Below are 26,624 nucleotides of genomic sequence, written 5' to 3'. Positions count from 1 at the left end.
TAGTTACTTCCTTAACGGCTTGAATTATTAGTTTGTAGTTGAAAACAAATGAACTAGATCCTTGATTTTGTTGGTACAACTTAACTTAATCCATTTTCGTTCGTTAAATATCTGCATCTCTTAATTGTAGCTTAATTTAGGTTCACGTTCTATACTCTATAGTCACCCTTGAAATTATGCGTATCAAAAGAAACGAAAAAATCACTTTGCTTTCAATCTTTGAATATTTATCTTTATTTAGATAAATTACATTTCTGAAAGGTTATATCTCAAATAATAAAGCCATTAAATAGGTAGATTGCTCTATGTAAAACGGATAAATGCCTTCTCTTCTGTATTCAACAATTTCATTTTTGTTACTTCAGTCATTTTAATAATGCTTTAGAAATTGAAATGGAAAGGTCGTCTGTAGTATAAATAAGGTTAGTGACATTATCTCGCTGATGCAGCTTTCAAAGGTTTTATCTTTCGAGAAAATAATCATAACTGAAGTGATGCTTATAAACTTAGTATACGATACTAAGATCTTTATAGACGTATATTTATAACCTTAGGATGAACAACACTTAAGTCTGGCTAGATTTTATAAAGTGTAAAGTGAAACTCCCTTGGGCGTTGTAATAATTATAGTAGAAATTAATTATTATATAAACACATGTATACAGCTTTAAGGAGCAGTATTAATAATAATAATAAAAGCCTTTATTCGCTGACCTTTTACATTTTGACTTATAATTAATACAATTTTTTAAATTCAACTAAAATAAAATAAAATATAATTTTAGCAACCACTTTGTAGGTCAGGTTGTCCTGCGACATAGGCTTCCCCCGCTTTTTTCCACTCATCTCTGTCTCGAGCTAACCTCCTCCATCCTTTTGGTAAATCATCCTCCCATCTTTTGGTTTGACGTCCTTGACGTCTTTTTCCGTTTCGAGGATACCATTACATCCTTTGTCCATTTTCCTCTATCTGTCCTTATTATATGACCTGCCCAATTCCATTTCAGTTTTCTTATTTTCTGTAGTACATCGCTCACCTTTGTCCTTTTCCTTATTTTTGAAGCAGGAAGGAGCAGTATTAAAAATTGTTAAAGCTAAGACTGCATCACGTGTAATATAAGAATATGGCCGCAAAATCCATAAGTAGGTAGGTAGGTATTTATTTTACAAATAGACTAAAGTAACGTGACTAAGAGATTGAGAAACAAAACACCAAACACTATTGATTCAGCTCATTAACCTTATGGGAATATAAGAAACGTGACGGGGAATGGACGGTGATTTATTATGGTGTTTTGAAAACAAATTCAACACACACTAATATTAAATTATGTATTCATACAATATTCAAAACAATAATGTTTCTCGTTGAAAAGGATGAAGTTCTAGCAATAAAATATGTGTATGTATATGTATGTAATATATAAATGTTTTATTATGTAAGTAATTTTTGAAATGAATATTACTTTGTGTGTCCTGTGAAATAACAAGAAAGTTAGTAATATTATTTCATAAATATATTATATTTTTCGAGAACAAAAAAATATCTTTAACAAAAACAAACAAATCATCATAAGAATGCTTCCAACAACATTCTTCATGCAACAGCAGCCAAGCACGTGTCGAAAATTACACTCAATTAGGAATTAAGCTGCTAACGACGGAATGAGTGAATAAATTTTGAGTGTAAAATTACATCCTGGCCGTAACAAACACCGCGGGCGATAGTGAAAACAAAACGAAGCACGAATTACTACCTAATTAAAGAGCCCTATTGTTATTTAATTGTCTAAAGTCGGCTGCTTTCCTACAAATTGCTTTGCGTCGAAATTTAAGCCCGTAGTGTATCTCTCTTTCAACTGTACCATTTGTAGAATACCGGTTTACATCTCTATGTACATATCGGTAGGTACATATACTACTTAGTGTTATAGTGGGTAGGTAACCAGGAAACGTAGGCGTTGAGGCTGAAATCGAAATTAACAATGCTTTCTAAAGAAAGGAAATATCTCAGAATATAATAAACAATAGTCAGCGAAGAATAATAGGAGCTTCATTATTTGCCCTATTTTTTGTATTCAATATGGTATAAAATTTTAATTAAGTTTTCAATAAGTACACAGTCTTTTATCTCTATTATGAAAAAAATAGTAAACAAAATGTGACAACAAGCAATTTTTGTACTTCGTCCATACTGGTAGTTTCAGATGTCTATACATTTTCTCATTTCCTTTCTTTGTAGAGTTTACAGTTGTGATTGTAAATGTAAAACAACAATGTTGTAACTTTGCATTTGCATTGATTTGTAAATCAATAACAAACAGGTTGTCATATTTAGAAAATATAACTTCACCTTCATGAAAACAGTGTGCTCTTAGTCTATGTTCTTCAAAACGAATATTTAGCCTCATAAATAAATCATGTTGCTTTGTTACGACCATTTACATGTAAACAACAGTTGTAAACAGTTGTAACTACGCCAAGTGAATTGATTTGACATGATATTTCTGTTCAACGTGCACAAGAATATAGCTTAAAATTAAATAACTCATGCAATAGCATACCTAAAACTATGTTGGCAGCTTCCCAGAAAAAAGTTTTCTGAAGTTCAAATAGATAATATCTATCTAGCTCAGCTCACCCTTATAAAACACAAGTTCAACTTGGTATGAAATATTACATAGCCTTTTCTAGGAATCAGTAGGTAGTCGAATATATTTAGGTAGGTACCTTATTTCGTTAAAGGCATGGAAAAACTTTTCTTAAGAGAGTCAATCGTAAAATTCTTTACACAGCGTCCTGTCCCCGAAGCTATATGCTTTTCGGGAAACACAAAACGGGAAAGCCCATTTTATCGAGTTACAACTTTATAACCATGCGCCCTAACGACTGTAAGGGTGAGAGTGACTTTTATAAACAAACATATCGTAACCTAGATAAATATATACAACAATAAACTTTAGATGTGTTTTTAATTTAAATTAAATAGGGAATATTATTTTAAACGGGCAACACAAAATCTTAAGCATTCAATTCAAAGGACTCATTCAATTAAACATTCAGTTCAGTGATTGATCGTTGATCACCCGCGTAGCAACAGTTAAAATACGGCCATGTTACTCGCTGATAATGACAATGTAGTTTTGCATTTGGAGAAACAATTTTTAAAGTCCTGTTACAATTTAGTTAGTCGCAGAGCCTATCTGTTACAAACAAACAAAAAAAAAACAAATGTTACCTCTTTGTATTACTGGTATTATTACCTACCTCGTACATATGTTTTCTGTGGTATTAATTTTACTTTACTTTTATAGGTACGAGTAAGTGTTAGGTACTAATAGTAATAATAGTGTTGATTGGCGACATCGGACGAGCGTAGACGTAGACTATGCAAGATATGATCTAGATATACAATCTTGCGCCTAGGTAGATTACATATGCTATATTATGCTAAAAAATCACGTTTTATACATATTATCTAGGTATATTAACATAATATATTCTTATTGAGTTATGTTCCAACCGGTTTTAAGAGGAATCTACTAACGAATTCCATAAAATAACAATCAAACATATAATAAAATGTAACTGCGATTGAATAATATTACGCATAAATGCCTCATTGGTCCTTTGGCTATGGGGCTTTTATGGTATCCTGGGTTCGAGTCCTGAGTCAGGCTATAAAATACTGAGCTTTTATAAATAAATGTTGGTGGTGTTCCACCCCAGAACCTCAGAGCATGTTAAGCCGACAGTGCCGATCATTATCAACATCTGATGGTGATGGTTAAAGAGTTTAACATTATTATTAAGCCCGCCAACCCGCCTTCAATCAACCCGGTGGGTCAATGCTCCATATCTCTCCTATAATTACGAGTATGGTGAGTATTTTCTTCTAATGCACATCTGAGCAGATTTAATCTTGTTCCTCGCGCTATGAAAACAAATGCACTAAGTAACCCACGCGATGCTGCTGCATACTGTAGTTTTCTGTAATATTAAACTTGCTCTAGCTCGGACGTCTGGACCAAAGAGCAGCAATACTCCTGCCTGAAAGTAGGTTATGTTTAATCGTTTGGCAACGTACTGGCCCACTTGGTCCAAAAAAATGTACAAATATTTAATCAAATTGTGTGTAACGGTGTATCTATAATACTTCTTCATACCGCAACTACTGAGACGATTTCACTGAAATTTGGAATGAATATAGAATAAGCAGGTACTTAAATTATTCCAGAAAATTCCATTCTACAGAAGAGGAATTTGTGAAAACGTTCACGTGTACGCTTCCGCTAGTACTTTTTTCAAAAAGTACCACTGTTCTGTGTTTGTTTGCCGCCAAGCAGCATTGCTTTATTTCAGACTGTAGAGCATTGTTTAGTTGAGTTGATGAAATTACAAACTCAGGCAACGCTATAATATATAGCGTTACCTGAGTTTTTAATTGATACCGAATTTATAGCAAACGATGATTGTCTTTAAAGTCCAGGTAGACTAACCTGCTTAATTCACAAGTTATTATTAGTTAAAAAAATATTCATACTTTTATTTTAAGATACTTTACAGATAAATGTAGTAGGTACTTCGTCAGTCAGGTAAAAATTAGCTCTCCACTTAGCTACTCTTAATCGTGTAGCTCAATGTCTGGAGCGGGTCGAAAATTAGCTTTTTTTATTCTTGTTTTTGAATTTTTTTCAAACCATTTCGTTTTATGCTTTCACAGCGGGAATGGTGCATTGTTCGCTACAGATACAGACGTGTGTAATTTTCGATTTTAAAATGTGAAAATAAAATCAGTGAAGCGTACCGTTTAGGTACCAGAAACTAACTTCGAAAATCGGACCGTTTATTTTTTTTAAATTTTAGATAGGTACCTACAGCAATGTATGGATAAAAATTGTTTATATGTACCTACAAAATAAAGAATAATGTTTTCACACAATGAAATTACGAATATTATTAGTAGGTACCATTTATTTTTGGTACCTACTAATAATACTCGTAATTTTATTTTCTCTCTCGTACTCGTACTTAGTAGTAACTCGTAAGTTGTTTTAGGTCTGTTTGGGTTTTTGACGTCAAGTAAAGAATAACTGTTTGAAGAGAGGTAAAATAAACAGAACAGACAAGTATAAAAATAATAATTAAAAACGCTTAAACAGTTTCAGAGATTAATTTATGTAGAAATACAGGCATGAAGTTTTTGAATAGTCTAGTACTTAGTAAAAAATAAGCAGATAAACTTTTTGGCTAAAGATGGTCTAAACATCCAGAAGTTTAACAAAACCTTAAGCAAAACAATAAACGATTTGGAAAAACCAAGTGCCAAACAAAAGTTATCAAAATTCAAATGTGAAAGAAAGAGGAATCGTATGGAAAAATTCGTATCAAATATGAAATTCTTTGGAAAAAAAAAGAAAACACGCCGGGTCTCGGGTTTCAGAAAATGGTAATTCTTTCTTATCTTTTATTAAAAGTCACCTTTATGTAAATATGAAAGCCGTTCACCGAGGCCGTAGAAGCTAAATAACAAAACAGAAACGATACAATAGGTGTAGTACATTTAGTTACTTTCCAACAAGTAAAACCAACTATTTTTTTATTCAATTAACATTTCATTTCATAGAAAAAAAAAAACATTTCTTCTTACTTAGAGAGCTTCAGTCAATTCCAAGATGCCCAAATCTTTGGGGTGGAGCAAATGAAAGTAGGCAAGTTGAACACTGTGTGATACGTATCAAGATCAAGAAATTGAACCGTTCAGTACCTATTCAAAGACAGGGCCCTGGTTAAAAGACTTCTGTGACTTTGACTGTAACAAAGTCATAACAGTCCCATTCAAGTCATGGGATCTCCATGTATAATTCGTATAGTAGTCTATAATATAATCAATATCGGTTATCGGTCAGTGATCTGCATGAAACTTGGGTCTATAGCTTGGCAACTTCTTTCATAACACTCCCGATGTTCCGCGCGGGCTGGGGGGCGTGTAGCGATAAATGAAAAACCCGCGACTGATACACGTCACTTGTCCCGTACGCACGATTTCACACCCACGCCCAATTCTTTCTCCTTGTCGTCCGCATACCATGGGAGTGTTATCAACGAACATGCTAGACTATAGTCTAGTCCTCCTTGTTCGCGGAGCAAAGGGCACCTGCCCAGAGTGTCCAATGTGAACCAAGGGATTGTCCAAGGGATGTCAATTATGTATTTGCGTGTACTGCAATATCTTGCATTCCTATGATAAAGAGGTTATGAGGGAATTAGAATAAAAACCTTTCGGCATTTTTGGAATATAGAATCTGCTCCGGCATTAAGCACCACTTCACTCTACTGTGGATGCCAAGTTTGTTGCCAACTGTTTTTGCTTTCATTTCTAGTTTTAGAGCTTTCCTGTAATTAGGTTTCCCTTTTATTGTATGAAATTTTAATGATAACTGTTTGATCTTCTAATTAAGTACTACGGTAACCATATGTGACTGATTTTTGGATGCTGAAACATCAACTTTTGCTAAAACTAACTTAAATCACTACAAAACTGTGCCTTGACCACTTTGGCATGTCAAGACCAAAACTTAAAAGTAGAAGCACTAAGACATCTTTCTTTTTATACTATCCGATTCTCACCTGAGAAAGAATCAGCGATTTTCTAAATCGATCAAAAACCCCAAGAAATTGCTGCAAGTACAGAAATATAAATAAAACAGAAAGCCTTTGTCTATAACAATCCATGGCCTTAAACTTTAAACATAAACTAGTAATGAAGGAAGCGTACTTTCCCCCTACATCGATCAACTTTTAAAGACAGCAATACAAACAAAACATTTCGTTTTTTGGCGCCAACCAGTCGGCATGCGTGACCTGTGAAGGGTCGACTAATTTAACTGTCCAAATGGACCCTATTTCAAATAGCGGAAGTCTTATAATAGATTGTGACATCAACGAGGACATAGATCAATAAGTTAATAAGACAGAGGTGGCAATTGAGTTTGCCTTGATTGCATCGCATTGAATACATTGTACTTACAAATTATTTCATTCCATGACGATTCTGTAGACCGTAGTTTCATTTGCAAGAGAGATGTTACACAAATGTTCAATATAACGGTTTATTATTTCATTAATTTTTGATGGATGAAGCGCTATTAAAGAAGCGTCTAAGCATTTCCCTTAATATTTCTTAGTTTATTTATAATAAACATTCTTTGTTCGGAATTCCTTGTTATTCACTAAAAAATAATCGTTTTTCACTTTCCTTTCATAAAATGAAATATAGCATCGTATCAAACTAGATATTTAAATTAAAGTATGTCTATCGGAAGACACAACTTTTTCCGCGTATAATCTGTTTTTGGAAAAAAAATCTTATTTCCGCTCGCAATAAAATAAGCCCTACAGTGTTCTTTAAACCAAAGAACAGAACACAATATAATAGTGTGCCTTAGCTTAGAGTAATCCATACGCGACTTAAACACTGTATATTAATTTTGATTGAAGGTCGGACAAATATACTAAATATCTACTTGCATATTCTATAAAAATCGATCTGTATTGTTCCACAGACATCCATGTTACTATTGTTCGTAGGTACATTAGGCCAGCGTGATTCTATCAAAAATATCTTTATTAATTAATGTATTGCCACGATGTGACATCAAGGTAATAATCGGTTACCAATATAAAGTAGGAACGAAAAGAATACAACTACCGGTTCGTACACGAAAGCATACACCAATAATAGTGGGGAATCATTGACATCCAGCAATTACCGAACTGTTACACGCGGCGCGTTATCATTGTATATCTGATACACTCGTATCATTCATTAGTGGAAATGTAAAAGCCTTTAACCGCTCGACGTATCTTTCGTGCGACATTGTATCGATCGGCGTACTGTTAAAGTTTCTACTTGATATACACCTTTTGTTACACACGTAAACAATATATCGGTAACTTATATATTATACAGTAGTAGTTATAATACAACGGAGTGGACCTTCCTTTTTTTTATTCTCTACAAGTTAGCCCTTGACTACAACACATCTGACCTGATGGTTAGTGATGATGCAATCTAAGATGAAAGCGGGCTAAATTGTTAGGAGTAGGATGAAATCCACACCCTTTTCGGTTTCTACACGACATCGTACCGGAACGCTAAATCGTTTGGCGGTTCGTCTTTGCCGGTGGGGTGGTAACCAGCCACGGCCAAAGCCTACCAGCCAGACCTGGACCAATTAAGAAAACCTTAATCGGTCCAGCCGGGGTTCGAACCCAGGACCGTCTAGTAAATTTAATTTAATGGAATGATTGGCCGATTGTCAACAACCATCTTGACTACTTACTTTAGTTAGTGCTTTTAGGCCTCATTCGCACAAGAGATTTTCTTTTGGACATTAAAAAAGCGATCAAATACAACAAATGCATTCCCAAGTATATGTTCACACGACAGAGTTTAAAGAACACGGCGCCTTTTCAATCGAGCAGTGTTGCATTTTCAATTTTGGGCGTTAGAAATAGACCTTGAGCTAAATTAAGAACGTTATAAAAGCGCCAACTTGTGCTTACTATTCTCAATTTTCTTCTAAACGAAGTAAGAAACATTCAAATTGTCGCTTATTATATTCCAGGCACTACTTTGACAATTCGTTCTTGTCTTAGTTCTTCGTATCTTAGTTAGTTACTAGTACAAATAAAAAATAATTCCTACCTAAATCAACTAACACACACAAGCTGTCACTTCTAAATTCCAATTCATCTTTGCCATTTCGCTTATAACATAATATTACAGAAAGCCGAACTAACGAATTAAATATTCTTTGTGAAGTTAAACTGAAACGGGGGTTGGGTGAAGAAACTCGGGTGAATTACAGAGAGTGTACAAATTAGCTGTCGGCGACTAAAGGGCGCTGCTTGGTTGTTGTGCGGGTCGCTTTGAACCCGAGTGTTAATTTTAAATGACGTGTTTTACCTTTCATTACATTGATTTTTACAGTTCCTTACCTCAAAATCTGAGAACTATTTGCTAACTATGAGCCTCAGTTGTCATTTGTCTTTAGAGGACTCTCGAGTACCTCGGTCACATTGCCAGGAGAAACTAGAGATCACTGGCAAAGAGGAAGAAAAGAGACGCAGCCCGCTGCGTTGGTCAGACCAAATCGGCGCCCTCGACACCAAGGTACACAAGGCTCTGCAAGTCGTGAGAAGCCGAGCCACATGGTGCGACATTGTTGACAAGCAAGCTTGTGTTAGGGGTCACGACCCTCAGTAATGAGGAATACGATGCAAGGAGGAGGATGAGCCTCATAAACAGGTTCAGAGTCACTCAGCGAGCGATGGAGCGAGCTATATGTTTAAAGTATCTCTGCGTGATCTAATCAGTAACAACAAGATCCGAAGAAGAACAAAGTCACGAAGGACGACAAATCGATTGACGGAGTACTTATCAACAAATCGGTCCACGCATTTGGTCTCAAGATCTAGAGCTGTCTTGACTCTGACAATACGAAAAAAATATTACGTCTATTTTGAAACTATTGATATTCTATAAATTTTCATGGGGATAAAATGCATGTTATTCTCTAAGCAATGTACTAAAACTTTCCATTGGTGGTTGAATTTTTAAAATAGGTTTAGGGGCTTAGCCGTAAAAGCGTAAGAAATAAACAAACTTACTTTATACGTATATTATGAAGTATGGAATCAATGGATATTATTCTTCAACAGAGATACACAAATCCAAAGCTATTATGAATTCAATTTCTCAATCCAGTTGACTTAACTTTGAAGCAAACTCTGTGTCTACCGACGCCCGTCATTTCCTTCTTTCCGCAAATAGCAAACGGTATTGACACTGAAAATTATCGGGAAAAATATGGAAAGCGGCAGCTCGCCGAGGCAAGTGGGTCGCAATTACCGGTCACAAAGAACATAATGGGGTCAGGATGCGACGGTGAAATAACCTGGGGCTGGTTCACAAAACTTCTGCTCCATTTGGCAACAGATTCATGGGTATAGGTTTATATAACCTACGATCTATGATAACCTTGTTTGTTTTGGTAGTTACTTGGTGGATTTAACATGGATCGTCTTTCTTGTTCGTGTCTTCATGATACAAATAGATCGCATTTTACATACTACGTCGTAATCTATTGTACTTTGGAAGTTTTAATGTACTTATAAAATTTATACGTACGTTGAATATTATTTAACCTAATAAGTATTATAGTTCGTTTGAGCAAAATAACTTACTTGGGAAAATATTGATATGTAACTAAGAAGTCCTAGCTCCGAAGTAAAAAACTCGTAGAAATAGAAGTTACTATAGATACATATATGTATTGTAAGTGTATGTTTTTAAAAACACCTGGTAAGTTTCTTGCCGGCTATTCTCAACAGAGCCTGCCTTTTGAACCGGTGGTAGAGTATTTTCAGATAGCCAAACTTGCCGTTACAAAAGTGCTTGTAAACTAAGCATAGGTACCTTTAGCAAAGGATACTTGAAATAAGTAAATATCAATGTATTATAGCCTATTAGTAGTTATTTAATCCTAAACGAATAGAGAAACTACCTTTTCCTAAATACACATATACATGATCTCTCTGAAACAAAGTACCTAAGGTGTTCCCAACTAACAAAACTACAACAGAGTTTTAGGATTCGACTGACGAAAAATCCACGAGTATTTAAAAAAAAAACTCAATACGAAAGCTAGAAAAATATGAAAAGTGTGCAGTTAGCGACGGAAGCAGGGCCAACGTTGGCGTATACAATAGAAGCAGAGCCAGGACCTGACAGGGGGCTATTAGAGCTACATAACAGAGTATATGCATCACATATTCCGTTGTTACGAGATGCTTTTTGAAAACAGAATTAATGCACATCGCAGATTTAGGCAACGCAGAGATATTCAACGTTATGTAGTCCATTCGCGCACTGTAAGGTTTAAGTTTCTCATTCAAATATCTAAGATACCTTTTCAACTTTCGTCTATCGTCCAGTCGAACGAAAGTTGACGATTAAATTTTTTAGGGCACCAACCAACCTAAGGCATAGATGTGTAACCTAAGGGGTTTAGACATAAATGAGTAACCTCTGATTAGCGTAGCTTAAGTGCTTTATGCCTGTGTAACTTTATAGGTTACACATCCCTTAAGCCCTTAAGTTGGCAGATGCGGGACGTCGTATTGTAAAACACGTTAACTATAGCTCGGCAACTTTGTTCATAACATGGACTCTCGATGATCCGCGTAGGCCGGGGGGCGTGTAGCGATGAATGAAAAACCCACAACTGACGCACCTCACTTCCCCGCACGCACAATTTCACAACCTCGCAGTCTTTCCCCCCGTCGCCCACATATCATGGGACGAACTTGCCTCCTACTATGTTAAAGTCTTCTTTGAAATAAGTTAGAAAACAAAGATTTAATTATTCGTAGCTGCAACAGGTCTATGCAGTGTAAGTGTAAGCTCAAAATTTTTAAGATATTTTATTTTTTAGTCACGATAAAATCAAAATGAAACGTTTTTAGGATACGGTTACCCATCCAAATTAAGATTTGAATGAGCGTAGCAACGTACCACAATCCACCCTTTTGGTTCTATTAAAGTGAATAAAAATATACCTATCTGAAAGCGACCTTCATTTACAATCCCTGTAGCCACTGAATGATTGAACTGGCGAATGACGTCACAACATTACACGGGTCAGCGCCAAAGGGTGCCCCGATATAGCACTGTAAATATAAGCTATGCCCCAGCAAGTGTGATATTATTTATTATGAACATACTACTGAAAGTTGCATTACAGCTTTAAGTAAATGAAACTTCAAACGAAATATTGTGTTTTTGATCCAGTCACTTTAATCAAAATTAGATAAGAATCCCATCTTTTAGAATTCCCAAAGACAATTTTATACAAATAAAAATACATATTCATCTGTGCTGGGTATTTCAAATTTCGAGATGAACTTGATAACTTTAGGATATAAGCTTTCGTGACTGTTTTTCAATACCAAAACCCCATTGCAATCATGAGCTTTTTTGCCTTTGAAAAAGTAAGTGAGCTTTTAGCCCTAGTTCGGACTACTTTAGCATTTTAGTCGAGTACGAACAATTTTTGGGCGGTAAATCCAATAATTGTTCGTACTCGACTAAAATACTAAAGTAATCTGTACGGCCTATTAGTGACAGACTTCATCTGGGAAAGTACTACCACCATGCTTATCTTCGCTTCCGGACAGCATTGCTGTGTCGTATGTTCGAATCCGGCCCGTGGCATGCACCTCCACCTTTTAGAAATTAAAAATCATGCGTCCTGGAAATATTCTTAGGAAACCTGCATACCTAGGAATATTCTTAATTTTCTACGTGTGTAAAGTCTGGTAATCCGCATTGGACTATTATCGTAACCATTCTGAGAGGAGACTCATGCTCAACAGTGAGCCGAATATAGGTTGTTAGTGATGATGATGACACAAGATTATCAGGCAAATGAAGTTGAACATCTACAGTGGCGAGCACTTCGCCTCCCCTGAGAATTCATTGCAACCCTGCGTTGCGGAAGGAGTTTTCCATTTTGTACAATTTGCATGTACAGTGCATACCCCAGATAATATACCTTGTGCACGCCACTGCCTACCCTTCAGGTTCATGCACTTTGTAGGACGTGTTCATTGCACGCCCTGCAAAGTGTTACTCTGTTTTTATCTAATAGTTAAACCATTTACAACAAAAAAACCCACTTTTTGTTTTAGAATTTTGTAACCCGAGCCAGTGTGGCAGTGGAAAAAAACCCTTTTGTCTGTCTGTCGTGTTTTTGAGCACTCGTGACAGGAAACACTCGAAACAAAAAAAAATGTAGAGAATGCGTGCATACACTTTTTAGACTTTGTTTACTTTACAACGTACCTGTAGGCGCAGGCCTATGCAGAAATATGCAAAAACCCGATACTGCTTTTAGGGATTTTTTTATGAAAATTCTGGCTTGTTTTGTACATTTATGTTTTTGCGCAGTTTTTACCCAGCTACAGCGAAAACAAGGGTAAGATTTTGGCAGTCTGCACGATGGATTTACAAGACGGAGGTCTTGGGTTAGATCCCCGACTGAGCCGATTGAAGTTTTCTTAATTGGTCCAGGTCTGGCTGGTGGGATGCTCTGGCCGTGGCTAGTTACCACCCTACCGGCAAAGATATACGGCGTATGTATGTGGATTTTCATCCTCCTCCTAAGAGCTTGTAAATAATAAAAGAAAAACATAGATCCCGACCCAATAATCGAACCCAGGAACTGACGATACGAAACCACATAGGCTATTTACAAGACCAGCAAGGCATTTGTTAATGTATAACACAAAAATAAAACAAAATATATTATTTAAGCCCTAAACCAAGGCTCGTGTCAACCCCGCATTAGGGGTAATTGGACGTTATTACAGCTGTTGCCTGCTACTCTGCTTTGACATTGAGGTTTGACTTCGGGTCATATAGGTTTAATACGGCTTTAATTAAGATTTTGACCTAAACAGTAAATAATAGTTATTTTGCTATTATTCCGCGATAAATGACCAGACTCAACAAAATGAACGTTTTACCCCGAAACATTCTCAACAGGCTAGGTTACCGAAATCGAAAATATCACTGTGTCTTTCGTTTCTTTCGTGGCAATGGGAAGAGATAGAGATTAATTTCGCCGTTACTGGTCGACAATATATTTATTATGTCTTTTTCTCGTCACGAAAAATCTCTCACCTCTTGCATCGCATCCTCGGGTTATAGGAAATGTTGCCTGCATAATTACAAAGTTTTCACAATAAATAAATTTTAATTGGATTCATAAAAAAATTGGCAATAAGCCAAATACATTATTAATTTACATTAATTGATTATAAAGACGGCTAAAGCTCATGTGATACAACGTCGGAGTATGCCAGACTAGTTTCGAACTCATACGGGGCTCTTAGTCATAATATATTGGCCAAATAAATTAATTATTCACTTCTTAAATCTAACACCAGTTTGTATTCAATAGATTTTTAACTACGACATAATTTACTATTACTCTTGACTATTTGTCGATTATTTCAGGTTAAATTTACATCTCCCGTTTGATGAGCTAAGAAAGATCCTATTTACAAGGAATTTATTACAACGAACGAAATGTCGACCTAAAATTATTCGCATATTTAGCATAAGCGAGTATTTAGCGTGGCAGCTGCCAACGGGATAGCATTCCTCTGCCTATTTGGGTTGCGCTAACGCGGACATCCTATTTCATAGTAATATTCGTCAATTTGTCCACACCTACGGCATACGGCGTACTGAGTAGTGTAGGGACGGTATACTTTCGTCGCATGACTAATGTGTACGCAGGTATAGGTGTCTGAGAACTATTTAGTTAGGGTACAAACAGACAAACCTGTGAAGCAACGATATTTCATACTAGAGATAGGGCACTTTTAGGAGCATCAAAACTTTTTTTTTTATTATTTTACAATTTAGCCCTTGACTACAATCCCACCTTATGGTAAGTGATGATGCAATTTAAGGTGGAAATTGTTAAAAGGAGGATGATAATCCACACAACTTTCAGTTTCTACACGACATCGTACCGGTAGGGTGGTAATTAGCCACGGAGCCTCCAGCCAGCTAGAACTGGAGCAATTACGAAAACCTCAATCGGCTCAGCCGGTGATCGAACCCAGGATCTCCGTCTTGTAAATCCACCACGCATACCAGTGCGCCACGGAGGCCGTCAAACTGAGGCGGACAAATGTGCATGAATGTCTTAATTTCATTTAGTCGTTTATTAAATTACGAAAGTTGTTTAAACAAATATTACTTAAATAATGTCTACAATGTCGAGTTGTGTGTTCAGGAAGTGTACAAAACTATTTATACTTAATTATATATAATGTAAGTAAACACAAAATTGACTCAGTGGACCCGCTAAATTCAGATCACTTTTTGCGGTGATTTTCTTGGAACATAACATATCTATGTTGGAACGTAACATATAACATAATTATCGTGATATTTCTGGAGGTTATCAAACTAACTCAATTCAAAAGGAAATTAGTGTTGTTTATTGCTGTTTTTTAAGACTACACTATCGTCATAACGATTGTGACGACACTTAGAATCGAGCACATAATGTGAAACGTGCTTTCAGTACAAAACAATGCCCATAGTTTGGACCAGACCTTAGTTAATGTTGTAGACAGTTCCAAAGTTCACTTAACCTTTAAAGTTCAGTACCCCTAGTACGAAATTAAACAACTCTCAAGTATCGATCGACTCTCGAGAAACGGCACCTTCGAGAATTGACCACTCTCGTTAAATTGGTTCATTAACTTTAGCAGCCAATTTTAACGGCTCACTAAAGGGCCAGGCTTCCCTCCGGCTTCTCTGGCAGATGGCTTTTATAGAGCTTAGACCCACCACGCTGTTCTAATGCCAATTCCGGGCTGATAATTTTGAAAATTACTTAAGACAAAGAAAAGCTCAGTATTATACATATTGACAAAAGACACAAACTTGAAACCTCGTTTTTTTTTTATTCTTTACAAGTTAGTTTTTGACTACAATCTCACCTGATGGTAAATGATGATGCAATCTAAAATGGTGATGATGCAGTCTAAGCGGGCTAAGTAGGATGAAATCCTCACTCCATTCGGTTTCTACACGACATCGTACCGCTAACCGCTTGTAACGCTAAACGCCGTAAACGCTAAACGCTTGGCGTTACGCCTTTGTCGGTATGGTGGTAACTAGCTACGGCCGAAGCCTCCCACCAGCCATAATATTGTATATAAATTCGTTTCGTGATTGGAAGCCACATAGGCTAACCATTGGACCATCACCAAGGGAGTTCAGTTGTATTAGTTAAAACATGTTGAACACTATTAAACCCCTTATTAGGCAATTGAAAAAAGAAAAAACAATATACTATACATAAGATGACATACAAAACAGAAATACATAAGTAGAAAATTTGGCATGCAAAGTCTGCCAAACATTACATAATGTAAGCTGTAGGTATAATATGTAAGCAATTTCTTACATAAACCCACAATCCCAACAGGGGTTAACTATTTTCACACAGTTCAGGTATAAACATTTTCAATATCTTTATTCAGCTTACATGAAATACATTAAAACATGGTCGCCGAGAGCGTCAAACTTTTTTGGCAGTCGCTAAAATGTAGACAGAAACAGAAGGAGAGACTTATTGTTTGTGACACCGAAACATTTATGTATGTGTGCATTTTGGTACTAAAGAAACTTTGGTAATCATTTGAAGAATGTTTCTACATTTAATATTCAGTAATATTATCTATTGAGCCGTGATAGCCCACTGGATATGACTTCTGCCTTCGATTCACAGAGGGTGTGAGTTCGAATACGATCCGGGGCATGCATCTCCAACTTTTCAGTTGTGTGCATTTTAAGAAATTAAATATCACGCGTCTCATCACGTGATATTTATATCGTGAGGAATATCAGAGCATTTTCTTAATTCTCTGCGTGTGTAAAGTCTGCCAATCCGCATTGGGCCAGCGTGGTGGAATATTGGCCTAACCCCTCTCATTCTGAGAAGAGACTCGAGCTCTGCAGTGAGCCGAATAGGGGTTGATAATGATGATGATGATGACTAACGTAATTGTCGTATCCAATGAAACTCATCCTAAGGTCCAAGAATACCTAATGTAGTATGTTAAGGGCACAAACTTCAGTAGCTTTCATCAACATAAAGCCCTCAAGTACATAGTAGACCACGCAAAGTTAGTACTAGGGAGTTATTTGCCATTCCGACAGTTAGTGCGATTGTTATTTTAAGACTTGAAGACAATCCGCAAAACGTTTATTGAAGCGATGCTGTGATAGTCCAGGAGCTGGTGAACGATATTGTGAGTTTGCTTAATTTGTCTCGCGTAGCAAAAGTAAGTAAGACTTTAGTAAGAGGCGCGAATGGGGTCTGAAATAATTTGGAAATACTTTAACAATCAACGAAAGATTACATTTAAACTTTTCGTTGAAATACTGGAAGTGGTTGTAACATTTTTAAATCACGCAGCATCAGCAGAGGATTTCATCAAGCAGCGTTTTTCTGCTCATATAAAATTATAATTTTTTATATAAGCTTAATGATTTTATATGAATTTATTGTCCAACCAGTTAGGATTTAAGCCCGAGTTTTGTATATAATCTGTTTTTTCCTTCACAATTTCCTAATTATTAAAAAATATATCTTTATTCTGGTAACACGTGTTGTAAGCAACACTTTGTCCGATGATTGTATTTTATATTCCGCAAAAACATATTCCTACAGTACCTATATTTAAGAACCCATATTGACATACACTATCATAATTTATCTATGATAAATATTTTACAATCTTGCAGAAAACCTAAAATCCTTACTCATAAAATATAACTCTTATAGAATTTAGAAAACAATTTAGTTATTCAAACTGTTCAAACACTTAGTTCACCGGCTCCCAGCCTACAATCATTCGTTCGTAAATACTTGCGATAAAGGAAAATTCCCTTGTAGAGAAAACAACAAACAATTTCTCGTCGCACAAAGTGACTTTGAAGTTTTAATAAGCGAAGAGAGGGAATTGTATAGGTCTTCTACACTTCGTCGCAGTCGATTGAGATACTTTGCAGGCGACTTTGCTCACATTGAAGCTATAAATTTACATATACGTCTCTTTTGGTGCCCTGGGTTCGAACCCAGCTCGGTTCAAATATGTATACAGAAAAAAAAATATGTTCTTTCTTCTGAACTGCGCTGGTGTTAGGCTTGGGCTGTTTATACCACTAAAGAAGTTGTCTACCAACAAGTGATTAACCTCTGTAACTTCGGATAACTACGTCGTAACTGACGTTTTCAGTTTGAGTCCTCTGTTGGGCTATGAAAATACATGTATTGGGCTTTTCTTTCATGCAAGAAATTTTCAGTACAAATTTTCACCCCGAGTTGAGAGGTTGATGGTGTTATACCCCCATGCCTCGGAGAGCACGTTACATATAGGCGTCCATATATCCGCATCGTAAGTATCGGACGCATCACAATAAATGAATTTTTAATTTTACGGTAGATTCGTGCGATCCTTACGATGCGGATCAGTGGACGCACTTGTATGACTTTCTATAAAAATAATACTGCGGTCCGTTTGATACGATGCGTCCGCTACTTACGATGCCTGATACATCTTACGATGATGGATATGTGGACGCCTACCATAAGCCGTCGGTCCCAGTCTGTAACATTAACATCAGCCATCGTTACTAAATTAAACATAATCATCCTAAGCCGCTTCAGAGCATCGAGGTTTATCAAAGCTCGATATTGACATCCCTTCTCTTGGAATGGGATGAGCTTTTAATATAAGCTTTGATATGACGTTTCGCGATTTAGCGTTCTGGTACGATCCCATTAGGATATGCAATTTCGAAAAGGGCAAATGTCTTAAAATTTAAAATGTTCAGGTATATAAAAAAATCTTATTATTTTCCAAACCTTCGAAAATTACTTAAATTATTTATTTTAACATTAATCTAAATATGTTAATAGATATTTCTTATATGTGAGATGTATGTACAGAATATCCGACATGTGCTCTTTTCGAAATTGCATATTCATTTAGAAACAGGTAATAATACAGAGACTGCGACTAAGAAACTACGGGGAATAAACCAAAATCTTAGACTGCATCGCTTCGTCACTTAACAATCAACATCATTGTAATGTCTGGAGTCCAGTGCCAAAATATGCAGATTTAAGGGTTACAACTTACACCTAAAGTTAAAATTTACATGACCAAAGGTTATGTCAAACCATGACTGCTAGATAGTTAAATAGTTTCCTATTGCACTGGCTATCAAAGAGAACTGTTAAAACATTTATAAAACAGACTTCTCCAGCTACTGACCTACTATCGGATTACTGTTTCCATTGTATAGCTCCGACACGTCTTGCGTTGAAACGCCTATATTTCTTTACTACATACCTACCAATAATAAAATTAAATCCCCGTCGCGTCTTTCTGTCTGGATCAGTTTTCACTAATACACAGAATGTTCATGCGGAAGGTTTAGGTGTATAAATCGTTTTTATATCCTTGACTTGCAATAATAACGTATTATAACCAAAGGTTTAAATAAATATTATTATTATAGAAGATCGTCGTCGTCGTTATCAACCCATATACGGCTCACTGCTGAGCTCGAGTCTCCTCTCAGAATGAGAGGGTTTAGGCCAATAGTCCACCACGCTAGCCCAATGCAGATTAGCAGACTCCACACACGCAGAGAATTAAGAAATTCTCTGGTGTGCAGGTTTCCTCACGATGTTTTCCTTCACCGTTTGAGACACGTGATATTTAATTTCTGAGAGCCGTGATAGCCCAATAGTTATGACCTCTGCCTCCGATTCCGGAGGGTGTGGGTTCGAATCCGGTCTTGGGCATGCACCTCCAACTTTTCAGTTGTGTGCATTTTAAGAAATTAAAATAAACGTTTTTTTGTTATATTTTATCAGTTGAACTCAAAAGATGAATTCTTATTGTGTCCACTGTCCATCAATTGTGGTTTTAAAAATAAACAATTTGGAAATGAAACTCAGCAATAATCAGTTAATACTTTATAGAATGGGTATTTTGTTGTAATACCAACATACATTTCAATGGACAAAGCGACAATAAATTCCTCCGACAGTGTAACGTGTCGTGCCGTATAACACAATGGAGCCGAGTCACCCAGGATGCTCTTATCGATTTGCGCTATAAAAGCAAGTACAGAGTGCTCAGTTTAAATGGCAGTTTCATATTATTTACTCAACAGGGAGCCACAGCCTGGGTCGTCTGGTGCTATAAAAGGGTTTTGAGCCTAAGGAGAGTCCTCATTTGGTTGTAGAAAGTACCTACAAGATAATGAAATATAATAATATATCCAAAGAATAACCTTTTCATTTTAGAAGAAAAGAATCGCAGGCGGCTGTTTTTTTTATTTTAATACTAATTGACGCTTTGGAAAACATTATTCTTTATTATTGAAATCGATTGCCTTAATATTTACTTATTTTAATAAATTATTAACGTATTTTTTTTATAATAGCCGACGCGACGGAACAAATAACACAAATTACATGTAGGTAAGTATCAGTGGTGTGCATTAGGTTGTCGATCAGGGTATGCACTAGTAACAAAATTCAAAATTAAGAAAACTTGAAAAATTTTCTTTTAATAAGCATTAAGAAGACAAGTCTTAGAGTATGCAGTACTTTAATGCATGTATGAAGTGCACGCTACTGGTAAGTATAATACGATCCACATGAAGTTAGGAAGAAAATCGTTTGACGCCGTTGAGTAAGCGTTGAAGCAGTGCAGTTTATACATATATAAATTCACTGCCTTGACCCTTGGGACTCGTTACAAACCCATATTAGGGAAGGAATTTTCTTTCCATTTAGTACAACTTCAATAATATATATATATATATATTATGCCTACTTTACTTGAAAACCTTGTGCACGCCACTGCTCTGAAGCAAGGTCGCGCTGCAACTCTATCCGTCGTAACAATCCGTTGAACGTCGATGTGACGACAAATATATGGAAAACGACGCAGTACCGACGCAAAGTGCTATCGCTTTTATGCAACGGTGTGCACAAAGTTTTCAGCTAGAGTATGCACGTGACATTCCTTTTCCAATGTAGGTTATTGTATCCTCAGGGTAGGCAGTTGCTCTTAAGGCAACCTTACCCTACATTATCCTACTAATATTATAAACGCGAAAGTTTGTATGGATCTTTGGATGTTTGTTACTCTATAACGGCGCTTCTACTGAAGCGATTTAGCTGAAATTTGGAATGGAAATATACATTACTTTGGATTAACACATAGGCTACTTTTTATCCTGAAAAAATCCATGGTTTCCCGAAATTTGCGAAAACTGATTATTTTGATGATATGAATGTTTGTTACTCTTTCACGCCTCAACTACTGAACCGAATTAGCTGAAATTTGGTATTAAGATATATTATAGCCTGGATTAATACTAGACTACTTTTTATCCCGGAGAAATTCATGGTTCCCGAGGGATTTGTGAAAAACTAAATTCCTCTCGGACGTCCGCTAGTTCACAATATTATTGCATACGTACTATATTATGAATAGCCATAACTAAGCATTATTACAAGGTATAAGGACACTAGTAATCTCTGAAGCGACGTAATATAGGTCGCGCTGTTAGAGTAATATAGGTGACGTATTTGGGAGGCAATCAATCAGCTCACTGACCTGCAACTCCGGCGGGCCGCCCTCGTCTCGGATGAGCAGCAGGTAGCTGTGCCCGTCGATTATCACCTCCTTCTTGAACCGACCGCCTGCGAACGCAATAATACCAACAATATTTAGCTAATCTATACCTACTAATATTATAAAGCTTAACAGTTTGTTTGTTTGCTAAAACGCGCTAACAGGAACTACTGGTCCGATTTGAAAAATTCATTTAGTGTTAGATAGCCCATTTATCGAGGAAGGCTATAGGGGTAGGCTAACGGGAACCACGCGGCCTTCGATAGCCAGATATACCTAATCTTATGAAGGCTGAAAGTATGTCATCGAGCTAAATAAGTATAATTTGCGTAATTTTTGACATTTTTCACAGATCTCCAGTTGTTCAGTCGCTAGAGATTTCTAAAGTTCTCTTGAAAAGTAACGGTTCGAAAAATTTGGCTTTGCGACAACCTGGGGACATGATTTTTTCATATTATACAAATTAGTCTTTCTAAAATTAGGTATCGCAGGCTCTTCGTCCATTTATTACAGACATAATTTTTCTGTAGTTGTTTTTTTTATTCGTAATAGACTTGCGCTTGACTACAATCATGCCTGGTGGAAAGCAATGATGAGGTCTAGGTTGGAGCGCGCTTGCCTAGAAAATGCCTATTCACTCTTGTCTTGAAGGTGCAAAGCTAAAATATACAGCTAACACCATCTATGTAACTCAGAAAGAAAATTATTAGCGCCATCTATGATCACTGCTCCACACTACGTAGAACTTTATCCTAATAGTACCACAAAATTGGGCCAGGTAAGGTAAGACATAATTATAGATGGCGCCTATAACAAACTTAAAGATTACACTACCAGACGCTAGATGGCGCTAAAACTTTATAATAAGAACTTTGTTACGAACCTTCTGGGCTTTCCTCTTGCATGTACGCCCCGGTAAGGTACCTGTGCACCAAGGCTGACTTCCCGCTGTCCGGGGAGCCCAGCACGCCCACCCTCAGTTCCGTCACACCGCGTGATGCCGTCCATTCTTGGCTGTTGACGAAAGAATCTGAAAAGATAAGAAAACATCGTTTTAATTTTTTTGATGAGATTTTTTCATTACTACTTGGTACTTCTTAATTTAACTGCCTACCAGTGGCGAAGGATGGAATTTAGATGAAAAGGAAGGAAAGAAAAGGAATTTCATACAGCGTGATACAAACTCCGGTTTATCATATATCTACGAGTAGATACAGTACAACAATGAATATGCATGGATTTTAAAGGTAACCCGGCGTGAATCGGCTTGCATAAACTGTTCGCCACTGCTGCCTACCTAGTTCGCCCAGTGGTTAGGTACTAGCTAGCCTACGAGACTTCTGATCACGAGGTCCTGGGTCCGAGTCCTGCGTTTGGCTATGAGTTAGGTACTGAGCTTTCTTTCTTTTAGGAAGTTTTCAGTAAAATTTTCAGCCAAGTGTTGGGAAGTTTGTGTAGTACATCGCCGTGCCTCAAAGAGCACGTTAGGTCCAGGTGATTATCATTGACATCTGATAATGATCGTTAAATGTTGAAACATTATCATCACTCTAAGCCCGCCAACCCGTATTGAAGCAGCGTGGTGGGTCTAAGCCTCATCCCCTCTCCTTTATGGAGGGAGGCCTGACCCTAGTGGGCCGTTAAAATAGGCTGACTACCAGGAGCAATGGTTCCTACCTTACAACCCGATTCCTGTCGGGTTACCATTTAAAAATCCACGAGTTTTACGGACGTACTTACTTAGTCAAAAACACATTCAGACGAAAAACCACATGAACGACCCACCTATGAGAAAATTTCAGTCTTCGCTACTGCTAATGATGACCTACACTTGACTTACGGTGGAATTCATAGTCGTAGTAGGGGGCCCCTAAGGGGATTATTCAGCTGCTATGTGTCGAATTCAACCTTTATGCATTTCATAGACAAAAGAAACCCCTCACTTGACAGAAGCTGGCGGCTGACTGCTGGTTTACCGATAACTGTCAGCCAAACCGTCCCCTGGTACTTTTTTTTGTTGTTATTCGTGATTTATTTATTAAAAAGTGGATTTGGAAAGTGTTAAGACTGTGTATAAACAGCGAGTTATATCAGTATCCAAGATAAATATTCGCAATTGCGTAAATCCAGTTTAATACTATGGTGATATGGAATGTACGAAAGATTCTCATATTAGACATAATATGCCTCTGTTTGATGAAGAATGAACACAGAAGACCCAAGAAAGGAATACCAATACCGCTATTATTATGCATTCTAGCAGCACTTCGATTCTATGTAATGGGATGTTTCCAGGTACGTACCTCTGTTCATTATCAATAATTTTTTCTTCATGAAGAATCCGCGCGGTTTCACCCTGTGTGGTTCCCATTTCCGTAAGAATGCGGGGATAAAATATAGCCTATAGGGCTCGGGGATAGTGTAGCTTCCCAACAGTGAAAGAATTTTTTAAATTGGTTCAGTAGTTCCAAAGCCTACATACATACAAACAAACAAATCTTTCCTGTTTCTATTATTAGTAAAGATAAATTAGGAGTAGATATAAAACCAATTAGCCCAGTGGGTATGACCTCTGCCTTTGATTATGAGGGTGTAGGTTCCCAACAGTGATAGAATCTTTCAAATCAGTTCAGTAGTTCCAGATCCTATACAAAACAAACAAACAAATTTTTCCTGTTTATAATGTTAGTATAGATAAATTAGGAGTAGGTCAAAATCCATATAGCCCAGTTGATATGAATTTAAATGTATATCACATGTCTCATACGGTGAAGGAAAAACATTGTCTCTACATGTGTGAAGTCTGCCAATTCACATTGGGCCAGAGTAGTGGACCTTATCCCTCTCATTCTGAGAGGAGACTCATGCTTAACATACTCATGATGAAGAATTTAATTAGTTTGTTTGTAATCTAACCTATATAAATGTTAGGTATACCTATCTAGTTTTGATTTAGGAAATATATAACCTACATAAATGTAACTAACATAATGTATATTTTCAGACTGATGTGCAGTCCATCAAGCATTCTATGAAATAACAGAAATGCCACAAGTCAAGCTGTATTGATGGCACGCATAGGTATACATATAAACAACCCCGGAGGACCCTATGCACAGATTTAAAGAAACCGGCTATCATAGCAGGGAATAGCAGTGATGAGCTCTGAGAATACTGTTTTACCAAGAATACTGAGAATACTTTGGTCCTTGAAAATCCGAGTTTTCAGATCACAGTAATTGGAAGACCCACATACCTTGAAAAGTCAGCAGCTTTTAATATCGAGGTAGTAGGAGTGAGTGCAGTATGTTATAAGGTGGTCACTCACTCTGAAGTCCATAACGATAGAAAATGTATACAAATCTTAATTGAATGAAATTTATTGATTCACATCTTTAATAAAGATAATTATTAAATGTTTACTTCTGCATTTTTCATTTAAGTCTGGCCCTATTAAAATACAGGGTGATTCGGACTTTAGTGCGGACATTTTTTTTCGTGGTTCTGTATCATTAATAGAACATAAATCTACAAACAGTTCGATACATTTTATGTAATTTTTTTTTTCAATTTATGTCTCAGAAATAACAAAATAATGGACACATTCCCAAACAAACTGCGCAACTGCTGGCGGCACTTTGTAAGACGCCGACAAAGAAATACCGGCAGTAGTCATATCGCTTCGGCTTCGGCTGACGGGGGTGGCAGGGGTGAGGGGATCGAAAAATCCCTGAGGACGCCTGCCGAATTGCCGATGGGCGACCAGTGACAGACAATCTGCCGTCGCTTGCGCATTTAAGTCGAATCATCCTTTAATGCAAAAGTTTGCGTAATAATAATCATCATTTGTATTTCATTATTCCAATCGAAAGTTTATAATTTTTATTATTACTACGCATTATTGATGGTCCTAAGCCCAATAAAGTATGAAGGGAAAATCGATACTCAACTCAAAAGTGACGACCTTTAATTATTATAAAAAATAATAGGTACAAAAATAAACGTAGAAAGGTCAACGGCCCTCGGCGCGGGCGCTCGCTAACCTAGTACCTACCAGCTGATTTTGTAGTTGCCTATTACTGTGCTATTACTTAGTACAGCGATAGGGTGACCCTCAAATTCTGTTTAAATGTTTAAACTTTAGCTAACGATAACTTTGTTATTGTTGAGTTAAAAAAAAAAAGAAAAAATACGTGTTCATTAAATTTTGTTTATGTACAAAATATAAAAATATCCGTACTTGAAAAAATTTCTTCCTGTATACAATAATAACAATAAGTTATATGTAAATTATGTATTTATTGTTGTTATTAATTAAACTTTGTATCAAGAGGATATAGGTTTGATTTTAGAATTGCAATAAGTACTGTGTGGTTCATTATTATCAGCCCATTACCGGGCCAAACCTACCTCCTAAATATATAATGGTATGTGATCTAAAGCTTTGTGAAATGCAATTTTACCACTATTCCTAAGGATAAGCTACACTTATATTTATTTACTGCACTTACTATAAATTGTAAGAAAATACAGCATAATAGTACCTACTTGTAATTATTTGAGGTAATTAAAGTTGGTTTTGAGTAAAATAAACAAATTTCCTCTTACAATAATTTTTTTATTTCAAGTAGGATTTCACATTACAAAAGTATGAAATATCAAACTACTTATATAGTAAATAGTATGCTTGGGATTTCTCTGCGTGATCGTATCACAAATGAGGAGATCCGCAGACAAACCAAAGTCACTGACATAGGTAGCACAGCGAGTCGTGAAGCTGAATATTGGTTTGTGAGGCAATGGGCAGGCCACATAGTTCGAAGAGCCGATGAAATCGCAGTGTTGGTCGAACCCCCACTAGGTGGACCGAGGGCATCAAGCGGGTTGAAGGGAGCCGCTGGACGCTGGCGGCTCGAGACCGTTGTGTTTGAAAGTCCATGCAAGACGGCTATGTCCAGCAGTGCACGTCCATCGGCTGATAATTTTGTATCTGATCATGTTCGTCCACATAACTTCAATATTTTTCTAACAACTCCTTCTTGTGAGAAAGAAACTTTTTGATAAAATTGATCTATTGTACACTTGAACGAATTAAATTTTACTATGATAAATCAAAACAAAAAGTAAATGAAAATATTAGAAACTCAATTATTTTGTAAAATGTCAAAGAATTAACAAAATACGTCTCTCTGTGGTTGTGTCACAGAATTTTCAAAGATCTAATGTAAAATCATAGACAACATTTGCTTGAAACTCTAGTCACCTAGGGGCTCTCCAGTAGTTTGTTTATGAAATGCAAT

General features: G+C 36.6%; 1 protein-coding gene across 2 annotated transcripts in view; it reads right to left on the bottom strand.

Annotated features, from left to right (window-relative positions):
• LOC112050066 (centaurin-gamma-1A) overlaps positions 1 to 26,624 on the bottom strand; it is a 300,795-nt gene that overhangs the window by 31,638 nt on the left and 242,533 nt on the right. For both annotated transcript variants that reach the window (XM_024088198.2, XM_024088199.2), the window contains exons 2-3: positions 22,208 to 22,354; positions 21,307 to 21,392 (exon numbers count right to left, since the gene is read on the bottom strand). In XM_024088198.2, the coding sequence (XP_023943966.1) occupies positions 21,307 to 21,392; positions 22,208 to 22,354 (233 nt within the window). The remainder of the gene's footprint in view (positions 1 to 21,306; positions 21,393 to 22,207; positions 22,355 to 26,624) is intronic.

Source organism: Bicyclus anynana, chromosome 12, assembly GCF_947172395.1.
Source record: "Bicyclus anynana chromosome 12, ilBicAnyn1.1, whole genome shotgun sequence".
Lineage (NCBI taxonomy): Eukaryota > Metazoa > Arthropoda > Insecta > Lepidoptera > Nymphalidae > Bicyclus > Bicyclus anynana.
This window is presented reverse-complemented; position numbering and strand designations above follow the sequence as displayed.